The following is a 12,147-nucleotide window of genomic DNA, read 5'->3' as shown; positions in this document are numbered from 1 at the left end:
GGTCCTTTGCTTTACCATCACTGCAGTTATTTAATCCTTACAAACAAAACACCCAAAACCAACCCTATTAGGGTTTTATAAAACAAGCACTGGAGAGCAAAGAGGACATTCATTGACTTTAATGGGATGAACTGATCAACCATATCTAATAGAAATCATTGCCCCCGGCAAAAGCTGCTGTAGAATTGAATTACACATGGAACACAATGCTTTTACGGCTTCTTAGAAAACTGTAATTCAATCTGTTTAGTACAGAGAAGAAACAGATAAAGTTCAAATTAAAACATTAAAAAAGTTTTGTTGTATGTGAGGTTCAAGTACTGTAGGAACCTGAAGGCAGAGTGATCTTATATCTCTTGTGCAATGTTAAATCTTTTTATCCTCTTCTCGACTCGGGAAACTACTTGGTCAACTAAATAAACACGATTAGGCAAGTTTAGACCGCGTGTTTTGTTATTATTATTGTTATCTCTGAGCAACACATTTGATTTTTATTTTTAGAAAATGTAAATTGTCACATTAGATTCCACTCCACGTGGATTAATTTTAACGCCACTGTGCAGTCAGAAGTAGATAAAGTTTATGGGAACTTGGGCTCAGACAAAAAGCGGACATGCCAAGTCGACATCAAACTGGAGAGAAAGTGTTCAATTATAAAATATCACGTGGAGGAGAGAGAGAACCCTGATTTAAAGCACGCATTTGATATCGTGCCTGCTGGAGAAGGCGAGTCTTAAAGTTCCTTCAGAATGGGCAGTCTTCCCTCAGATGCATCTGGACAACAGCAGCATCGGATCATGGAGAGGTGTCCCTAGCTTTACCACGTATGGAGGAAAGCCTTTTCATTTTGCACGGCTTTAAATTGCTTTAGTGTAGTGACATATTCGAATAACCATTCATCTCGCTCATTATCCTTATGAGTAATGTTTAAGCTAATTGTTTTATGAGCGGTTTGTTCAGCGCACAATGCGCTCAGCTCGCTTGGTGACGTAAGGAGGAATTTACTCTGAACTATCTTTCACTTGCCACCTGCTATTGCTGTGCATCAGACTACACTTACAATGTTTCATCTTAATGCTGTACTTTTACTAGTAGCACATAGACTTTAGATGTGTCTCTTATGGGAATAATAATGTCACATATTCCCCCTCTCAGTCCTTACCAGTTTTCTACTGTGCGTAACTGTACTGAAACTTTACGCACGAACACCAAACCTCTCCAAACTCTCAGTTTCTCTTCCCTCCTCTCCAGCCGATGTACGCGGAGGTGTCACCTGTAGTGCCGGCGGAAAACACTCACTTATCCGGTTTTTGTCAGCGGGATAGCGGTCCTTATCCAAGCGCACCGACTCAGACCACCAGCACCGTCAGAACCCGCAGGGGGCCGTGAAAGCACCGCGCCGGCGTGGGCTTCGTACTCACCGCAGAGAAAATGAATATCCAGGTTCTGCCAGAACACAAGCTCTCGTCGGTGGCCCCGCTGAAACAGTGCAATGTGGAGAAAAAAGAGGTAGAACTGATACTCGTGAAGGACCAGAATGGCGTCCAGTACACCAGTTCCACCATCATTCCCACCCCTGGTCACCGCGCAGGTCCGCCCGGATCCGAGGACGAGCGAGAAACTTGGGGAAAGAAAATAGACTTTCTCCTGTCGGTCATTGGCTTCGCAGTGGACCTGGCCAATGTTTGGAGATTTCCTTACTTGTGCTACAAAAATGGAGGAGGTGAGTAAATTACGTGTTTCTTAATATATTAATGTAGATGCTTAAAGATCAAGTAAAGGTTGCCAAACTTAGTGATGCACCACGTTCTGCTATTGAATGCTCACAATAATATAGGAATGGAAACACGAAGAATGAATGAGGTGCACAGACACGCTGCAAATTAATGTAAATGCTCAAAGTATGTTTCCTTTTCTGGTCAATGTTTCAGGTTTTCCTTTCAAATGATTCAAAAATCCGTGAAGCTGCTTAGGAAAGTAAATACCACAGCACTGCTATTCTAGATTCTGTTTAGATTTGATTATCTTCACTGCTATTGTTCTACTCTCAGCTGCTTTGATATCTTTGATAGTCCCAGGTGCACCAATGGGAAGTGGATTTCATGATGAAGGAAATACCTCATTTTAGCAAAGCATGCACAACTGAGCTGTATAATTGGAGGCTGTCAGATAATTTGTGAAGAGTGACAAGAACTCAGAAGACTGATGAGTAGCCTTGTTGGAAGCAGTTGAACATAAAGTTTCAATCATCTGTGTCTGAAAATATAAACATGCAAGTGTGTGGGCTGGTTTTTTACTCAGGAGAACTATTGTTGAAACTATAGGAAACCAATGTGCCTTCACATTGGTCACAATGAAGCCTCTCACCTTCAGTGTGCGCGAAAATTATATTAAATATAGTCTAAATGAACAATTAATTTATTTGTTTATTAGAAGTGATTTCCATACTGTGCCACTTAAAGTTTCTATATTTAATGAGAATGTGTTTAGTTAACATGATGAACACAATGCTTACTGTCACACAGTTATATGCAAAGCGACTGTAGCTTTAAATCTTGCCCAAAATGTTTCATTTTGGCTCATGAAAAGTTTGGCATCTACTTGGAAATTACCATTAATTATTATGCTGAAAGCTGTTTCTAATATATGCTTTAAAAAATATGCTTTAAGGATAATTGAAAACAAGTGTGTGAGCTCAGAATTACTTGTTTTTTAAACTGTTGAACACTAAAGCTGCACTGTAACAAGAGAAAAAAAATACAGTGTGTGTGGCTGAACCCACAATGGACTGTTTTAAACACAGCGTTGTGTTACCTTCTACCCTCATGACAACAGAGTGCTCACTAGAAGGTGTGCCCTGTCCTCTGTTTGTCTGCGAATCCATTCACATGGCCAAAATCAACATGTTGTGCTCAGTGTTGTCAGTGGTCACCTCCACCACTGGCCTGTCAATCATACTGGCCCTCAGCAAAATGTATTCATTGCTGTGGATAATGCGTCATTTGTGATGGACAATGTCAAGAACAATTATGAGAGGTCATTTCCTTGTTGGTGAATGTGTTATTGAAGCACAGTGTGAAAATAGCTGTGAGCCTTCACACTTGTATGTTATGGTGTGTTGTCAATCCAAGAATATCAAACCCCTCTTGCACTCCTTATTTCCCTTTTCTTTCGTTGGTATTCTGTTTTGTCAGGCATTCATTTCAGTATCAAGCTCTCATCCAACCTCTTACACACGAAAGGCAAAAAAGCTAAAATGGAATGAAATTAGCAGAAAGACAAATAAGTGTGAATATTTCTCTTTTTCTAGGTGCCTTTTTGATCCCCTATATTCTTTTCTTGGTCATTGCGGGGATGCCACTGTTCTACATGGAGCTTGCCTTGGGCCAGTACAACAGGGAAGGGGCAGCTACGGTTTGGAAAATCTGCCCTGTCTTTAAAGGTGAACTGTAACACACCCGAACACACAAGCACACACTGCATTTAAATACACAACTGCAGACACAAGACCGTGCATGTCCGTTTACTTCATCCTGTTTCTAACCTCTTAAACTGTGCTGCTTACAACTCAGTCCTGGTCTTTTGGGTTCTCTCCAGTGTTTTGCCCTTTAATTTCACCCCTTTGGTCTTGTCCTTTCCCCCTCAGAGGTTCATAAGTGTCCCTTGTAACTAACATCTGTCACAGTGGCTTTTTCATCCTTCAGTATTTTTAAAAAAATCTCCCTCTCCAATTGTGCTCGCAACCTTCTGCCCCTCGCTGTTTGTGCAAAGGTCACTTCCATGTTTGCTGTAATTCTAAGTCAAACAATAAAGTCAGTCACAAACACTCAGCAAAAGCTCAAATCAAACACAATTAATTATATACTAAACTACAGAGAAACATCATGAGCCCATTCAAAAACAAACTGATCGTCACATATTTACATCGAGTAAATCCTGATCAAACGTTTTTATTGAGTTCACTCAAGCGACTGAGAATTCATAGTAATTTTCTGATGTAATATCACATAAACTCCAAACCTAAACAAGCAAAAGGCCGTTTAGCTCTTCTCACTTGTCTTAACGAGAAAAGGAGCTCTTACAACACGCACTTTCAAACACCAATAAGTACCTCTGCCTGCACGATTGAAACAACAGCAGCCACTGCTTTTGTTGGCTTCAGTGTTAAGGTGGGTCTGTTTTTTTCCCCTGCTCAGAATGAGTGGGTGATGAGTTTTAGGGATTCACTGTTTCATGTGAGGACATCACATTCCAGTAAAGACAAAAGAACACATGCCAGAATTTACCAAAAAAAGGTGATGATGAATGATGGAATGATGGAAAGTAGCCATTAATGCCATGTGGGTGTTTGCGTAGGAAGACTATTTCAACTTTTGAAAAGTTGGTTAGATGGCAGTTTTACACATGTCCCCTTCACTGCAAAGCTGATGGAAAAATAAGTGTATGTCATGCTTATGATAAGATAATGAAGGGAATAAGAAACATGTCACAAGGTACACATGGCCTCAGATAGGAAGGGACAATAAGAACAAACATACTACTGCTTGTGATATCTGTTGATCCTGTACATGCTGTCAGCGCTTTATTGATTGCACTGCTGTTTCTTGAAAAATGACTGAAATGCACCTGCTTTCTTATTGTTGAGGGAATCTGCACATATTACTTGGAAGAAAAACACAGTATGGTATGTCATTATAATGAGAGTAACAAATGTGTCTCCCTGAAGTTCATATTAAATAAGCCTGCGCTGTGTTGTTCTACCACATGAAAAAGTAGCATTGTACTAGTTTGAATGATTTACCATACCCACATAAAATGCAAAAACCTGAATATAACAGCACAGTTTGAGTGTAAACAATACATTTCTGCTTTCTCACTAATAACCCCGTGTTCCTCAGGTGTGGGCTACACTGTGATTATCATAGCCCTGTATGTTGGCTTCTACTACAATGTCATCATCGCCTGGTCCCTCTACTACCTGTTCTCCTCCATGACCACAGAGCTGCCGTGGCTCAGATGTGGCAACAGCTGGAACAGTCCGAACTGCACCGACCCCAAAGCCATCAATGGATCCGTCCTCGGCAATGGCACGTCTTACGCCAAGTACAAGATCACCCCGGCAGCAGAGTACTACGAGTAAGTGATTTTTGAAATTCTGAGAAATTCATTTCTGGAACAATGAAAGCCAGTCAAATCTGATAAAAACTGCTCAAATATTTGGTGACTTCATACCACAACAAGGCCTTTCCTAGGGCAGCTTATATTTACCACACATGCACACAGTTTCACAGCACTTTGCATGCCTTAGTACAACATGACTGACTCAATCTTTTCCATTTAGACTGTTATAAAGCAGATGATTGACTTTTTAGGGGAGTGGCAGGAAATGTGTGATATCGCCATCTGTGGCACAGTGAAATTTAGACCAATGATTAAGATTGTAACTTTGACGAAAACTTTTATAAGATTTAATTTTTTCAGATTTTAAGAGGACAAATATGTCCTAATATTCAACTTAGCCAACAAGTAATCCAATTGTCAGACTCAGGATCAATCAACTAAAACACAAAAAGTAATGGGCCTGTTATTTCTGTTGTTCCGTTAACTTTCTGGTATTTATAACAGCTCAATCTATGCTGAGATCCCAGTGTAAAAAAAAAGTCACTGTGTCATGGATAGATGGTACTGTTTTAATATTTTGATCACAGTATGATCACGAATGCAAAACTTTGGCCTGCTTACAAGTGAAGCTACTGTCCATATCAGACAGTGTTTGGATGATTTGTTCATTGACAATTTGGCCGAGTCCGTGTCCAAACAACCCATTAACAGTGTCACATGGAGGTGATGCTTTTTTTTGAAGGGGAGTGTTGTCTGAATGGTGCACCTCCAATAAACAAGGGAACCATTGTCCATGTGAGGAAGGCGACCAGTCACTGAAATATGAGTAGATGACTCTAAAATTGTCCGGCCACAAATGTTTTCACTATAAAAGGTGTATACATAAAAGTTCAAATGCTCTCTTTGAAGTGCATGAAAAAGCTCCATCTGTTTATACTTCAAAGACCGCCAGTTCTTCCCCAGCTTCTGTGAAGACTGACTGTGCAGCCCAGAGGAAGTCTGTGAAATGACTTGGACAATACAAGGGACACACGCTAAGTGTGACGCACAGAATATATTAAGCGTGCATCATGGCTAGTAACCGAGCTTGCTAAAGTTGCACTTGCGTTCTGATGAGCAGAACTGTCTTCAACACTGTCCCCCGCTATTTTCAAATGTCTAGGAACTCTCAGACTTGATATATTATCAGTAAACACTTTTATTTAACATTTGGAGATCAGTATTCACATGAAAGCTATAGCCTTCAAAAGACATGATGCAACATCATTCAAAAAGGAGACATGGACCATTAAACCAAAACCTCAAATATATATTCCAGGTGGATTATCATTCTTGATTCAAAAGGGGAAAAAAACACAGCAGAGACAGACTGACAACAATAGGACACTTGAAGACAGATCTTGCATGGAGGTTAGGCACTGTAGGAGACAATAAATCCTCCTGCTTACAGCTAGCTTTGAGCACACGAGCCATGCCAAGGCACAGCATGAGGGAGGCCAACTGAGTCAACAGTTCTCTTGCTTCACCTCTTTCAGCCTTCTTCATCCAGAAACCCTTTTGAACTTAGCTTTTAGCATGAGCACAGTGTGTTGCGGATTCAGAAGTAAAATGGTACATTTCTTCATATTTGAGCTGGTGTGTTTTGCTACTTGGTGGAGGTTAGGATCACCAACAGAGGTATTTAATGCAGTATACATCAACGCATTGTATGAGAGTACAGTCATCTGGTGCAGAAAGATTCAAACACTGCACTGGGGAAAGATGAGACCACGTGACTCAAGCATCCTTATACCTGTGTTAATTGATGTTTTTGGCCACCTAGAGGCAGTGCAACAAGCAGTAAACACATATCTGACATATTATCACTCAATAAAGTTGATGTTAGCACAGCCATGCTACCTGAATTCAGTAAGGTTCCTGTCTGACCATCTCATATATGTTTGCTATTTATTTTCTGTTCATACGTTTGTGATTAAGTAAAATGTGTAAAATTAGGGTCATAGGTAACATTAGTTTCTCAGTTAAAAATTTTAAAAAAGAGAGTTGGGTTATTGTTATTTATGTGTGGTTTTCTTTGTGCCAGTCTGTAGAGCAATGTTTGCAGGCTCATTGATATGTATATATGGTCTCCAATGGTACAGTAAAACTTTGATAGAGCAATACAAAACAGTTACATGATGATGTAAATTTGGTGAAGAAATGTCAGTTTTTTCTGCTCCAATATTCCACCAGGCATACAAATCTTTATTTTTCATCCTAATAGGAAGATTTTTTTTTTTCTGTGATTGGCACCAACAGGAACTTTGAACATGTAGAGTATGGTGCCAGTCAGGGGCATACTATATGAGGAAAAGAAAATTACATTTTTTGCATTTCTGTCCAAAATTTGGATATGCAATGAGCAAGTATGATGGTACAACCGCTCCCCAAAGCTGTTAAATATTGTTACTAAGCTAGAAGAAAATTAATGGCTTTCCATAGTGCAAATCTTTTTATGAAAAGTGGTACCATAAGCAATTTCTTCCATTTTAATAAACTATTTGTCAGATATGTGTATTTCTGCTTGTTTTTGCTTTATCAAGATCTGTTGTAATTCATTATAAACATTCTAGCAAAGAGTTGTAGCAATGGAAAATGGGTTTCCCAGTTCACCGCCTCTTTATGCAGTATTGATCCTCGTGTTGTTAACTATATGGCTGGATTTCCTTGATATTCCAAAATATTCTGCTGTTTTACAGTTTGGGTACATATTTCGTGAATATCTTTTATTAGGCAAAATGGCTTCATCAGAAGAAGTTCTCAGAACATGTACTATAGATGATAGACTTAGTTGTGGTGAACCTTACCACAACCTGGATTACACCAAAAAAAAATTATGCTTGTACCATACTAATTACCTATGACCCCAGATTTTACACAACTCAATCAATATTCAAGATTTTAAAATCCTAAAAATTGAAGATGGTCATCTATTTGCATTTGTTGAATTGAGGTGGAAAGACCCAGCAAGCGGTAGCTTATTTAACATCCCACAGACTTGTCAACATTGCTGTTCATTCAGAGCTTTACCTCTGGCCACCCGACAAATGTAATTTTAGCATTCAAATTCCTGTTTGTGCTTCTTTCAGCCTCCATCAGTTTCTGAAATATTTGGCACTTCAGCTCCTAAATGCTCTGTCATATTCAGCACTAATGATCCAAACAGTACATTAAACCTAAGTCAATGAGCTGAAAAATGCTAAAACACAATGTGGATCTGAAGGAAATTCCACATCTGCAAACGGTCAACTGATCCACTGTTGTTATAAAGTCTTGACTCTAGCAGGTTTGATGTTGTTTTTTGGAAAACAATTAATTACGACAAAGCATTGTGGAGTTAAGAAAAAACATAAACAGTAAAGTATCTAACACATTTTCAAGATCACTAAAGTGTTTTTGCATGTTTTATTGTCTTACTTTTATATCATGACATACATATATATATATATATATATGTATATATATATATATATATATAATTGTTCTGAGAATTAGGGATGGCTCGATACCACTTTTTCACATCCGATACCGATATCGATACTGCAGCCTTCAGGATCGGCCGATACCGATCCGATACCGATATGTTTCTTTTTGTCATTCTAAAAGTTGTTAATAATACATGGATGTAATTTGCTTGACACTGACTTCTAAAAACACCACGTTCATTGTACAACAACTGTTCTGGTCCCCTAAAGAAAGAAGGAAAACATGTGACAACAAGTTATGTGTAACTGCTGTGGCTTTATTAAAACTTAAAGCTCATATCGCTTTTAACAGCATTTGTAAACACAACAGACCCAGCTGCACCATTCAAATGTTTGAAATAAAACTGCAACTTGGTGCACATATTTAAATTAAACTAAATAATCCCAGTGTATAAACAGAAAAGTCACATTACACCTCAATGGCATTGCAAGGCTGCAATAAATAATTTATGAAATAACATAAAATAATAGCATCTCCACTAGAACAATGTAGGTAGTACTCAGTAAGTTGCACAGATTCTCAAGACACACAATCAAAACAATAAAAATCTAGGCTATACACCTGATTTGCTGCACCAAAACAAAAACAGAAAAACAAGGGTAAACAGTGATAGTGCAATCTAGTGTCTTTCTTCTTTTGCATGCAGCCGCTGATGTTGTACTGCATGTAAAACACAGTGAACAATTATTTTATTGACACGTGTACAATACTGATGGAATATAAATAATATCTGGCGATTAAACCTTGGCTTGTCCTAACGTTCTCATGCAAGTGAAGCTGAGAGCAGCGTAGGTTCTCCCCTGATGCCATTTAGACACCGGTGTGGATGAGAAGAGGAGAGACCTGTCACCTAATCATATTTAACACGAAAACATGTCCACAGTTCGCTACTTCATCACATTTAACCCGAAAAACAGTAGAAAACAACAACAAAAACAGTAAAGGTACAACAGAAAAGCCGTCAAGTGGCCACAGAGTGAAACGTAAGGCACGCACAATCCACATTTTCCACCACACAAGGTGGTTGGTCATCCAGAAAAATGAACTCGACAATTTTCTCTGTTATATTTTGGCGTTGGAGCGAGTTTTGTACTCTTCTGTAGTGCTTTCTGCAACGATGGTTGCCGCGGGTCACTTTTTGTTTTGCACTCGCCTTCTAAAAGTCTCTGTACTGCTTTCCATGATGCTTCTGCAGATGCTTTATTAAGTTCGTTGTGTTAAAATGTCCGATTTTGCTGCCACCCCTTGAGACACTCATTTTGCAAACGTTGCACTCAGCTATTTTACTTTTCTCCTCCGTTCGCATATAATAATTCCACACGGCAGAGATGACCACAGCTCTCAAGGCTTCTGTTCACTCTCTGCTCACGTGACAAAAGCAAGGGCACATGGCAACCATGGCAACAGCTCGTCTGTGTTACGGCATGTCGTGAAAAGTGAAGATGAGGATATATGAGACAGATTGGGCTTATGGATCGGATCGAACGAGTTCTAATATAAAAGTCCGATGCTCGATCCAGTCATTTTGCCCTGGATCGAACTCGATATCGATCCAGCGGATCGGATCGAACCATCCCTATTGAGAATATAGTGTCTGAGGATGCTACAAAACAAGAAAATGCAAGCCAAAATCATAGAAAAAGTCTAGTAAAAACATTGTTGTTGGTCTTTCTCAAACCCTAGATATGTAAACTTATGTCATTATATTTCATCCTAGGCAGTAAGTATTTGGTAATTAATCACCTACAACATGAATAATTAGCTAAACAGTAATGCAAGACTGTACAAACATTAAATGTACCACCACCATACCACCAAGCATGGTGGGAGTATTCACTGTGTTCATCATCTTGATGACCAGCAAACAGAGTACAACAATTTACCATAATTAATATAGATTTTAATGGACTATCAACTCAGCTGATCAAAAATGTTACCTCATGTAAGTTCAAGCTTACATCATGCTGCTCTATCTACAACTGAAAAATGAATACAGTTATAATCACTGTAGCTGAGAGGAACAAGCTGGAAGTGAACTATAAATTATGTGACAAGGCTTCGTTGCAATATGTCAACTGGAAGGGGCCATGTGAGAAAAGCTAAAAACACGGTCTTTATAAAACACGTTTGACTTGAAAACAAGGGGTCTGCTGGGCCTCTCTCTGATTCATTTGATAGCTGATGAAGAGATCAATGAAACTTCCCCATTGTTCAAGTCCCAAATCACTAAATCACGTCTATTAACTTTGCAGAAAAAAACTGTATTGTTACTGCTCAGAAGCATACAAATCATCAAGTTATGGTCTTTCACAGAAGTGCTTCTCGAACTGCTTCTGGCCGTCTTTGAGAGAGAAAATTTGCAAGAATTATACCAACTTATTATATAACTTTATTATAACATGAGATTAGATACACATCATGGAATGTGATCTGCTAAAATACTGTACAGTTGTGTGATCCTTAATCTTGCAATAACACAGTAATTTGATCTTTATTGACCTCTTGGCTGTGGTGAAACACAAAGCTGACTGATTCTCTTTTATCCTGTTCTGGTCTCCACCAACGCCTGAGGTACATATTTGGCACTTTTGTTGCACAACGTTTGATGATATTCCTCAGCTATATGCTAACTGTGGAAAGTGGGCGAAACGGCGAATCTGTAGGTCCAACAGCTTAAAATTATGTTACAAACTTGCTTCAGAGTACTGCAAATTCAAGGCAAAGCTGCAAAGAATAATGCTCTGCAGGTTGATTATTATTATTATTGACTCCTCTGGTGTCATTTAACACTTTGTGGCCACATATGCCATCAAAAAAATGACTCAGCAATCCAAACTTAATGTGTTTATGTTGTAACTGGTCTGTGTTTGAAAGCATATTGAATCAAAATGTATCCTTCTTTTTCCTCATCTTTGAGCTTGTTTTCGTCTCCCCACAATAGCCGGTCTTCTACTGTATATCAGCTTAGAAATGAAACTGTAAATGCTGACTTCAGTGGTCTCCATGTCCACTCACTAAGGACAATGTGCCACGACGCCTTTAGTTCACACTGGATCGTAAAATCTGGTCATATTTTTTTATAAAAATGCATGCCAAACAAAAAGAGAAAATCTGTTCTGAGTATTGTATCCTAATTGAATACCAGGCCTTTTCAAGTGAATGTAGCAGTGATGATGTGATTTGTGCCGATGTCAGAGTGTTTTATTTGTATAGTGGATGAGTTTATTAGCCTATCACATCCATTCTCTTTGGATTCGGCCTGAAGCAACCACATCTGATTCCATGTCAAGGATAACTAGACTTGATAAATAGGCCTCATTTAAACAAAACATTCTAATGACATAAGCATGGTAAGGTTGCACTCAGTTTAGTCACACACACACTTGAATATTTTTTTTAAGATTTAAAAAAAAGGACAGAATCATATGGAATTAACTAAATGAATCTGGTTGAAATTAGGTAGAACTCCTCAGCTGTGCTTTTAGGCTCACTTCTTCAGTC

The 12,147-nt window shown here is 38.8% G+C and overlaps 1 protein-coding gene across 1 annotated transcript in view; it reads left to right on the top strand.

The window, feature by feature from the left end:
• The first annotated feature begins 681 nt into the window (after positions 1–681).
• Positions 682–12,147, top strand: part of slc6a2 (solute carrier family 6 member 2) — a 29,056-nt gene continuing 17,590 nt past the window's right edge. Inside the window, exons 1-4 of the mRNA XM_022194034.2 lie at positions 682–824; positions 1,252–1,723; positions 3,311–3,442; positions 4,899–5,136. Coding sequence (XP_022049726.1) covers positions 1,432–1,723; positions 3,311–3,442; positions 4,899–5,136 — 662 coding nt within the window. The 5' untranslated portion in view covers positions 682–824; positions 1,252–1,431. The remainder of the gene's footprint in view (positions 825–1,251; positions 1,724–3,310; positions 3,443–4,898; positions 5,137–12,147) is intronic.

Source organism: Acanthochromis polyacanthus, chromosome 2 (assembly GCF_021347895.1).
Source record: "Acanthochromis polyacanthus isolate Apoly-LR-REF ecotype Palm Island chromosome 2, KAUST_Apoly_ChrSc, whole genome shotgun sequence".
In the NCBI taxonomy this organism is placed as follows: Eukaryota; Metazoa; Chordata; class Actinopteri; family Pomacentridae; genus Acanthochromis; species Acanthochromis polyacanthus.
Note: the sequence above shows the minus strand (reverse complement) of the source record. Positions and strands in the feature narration are given on the sequence as shown.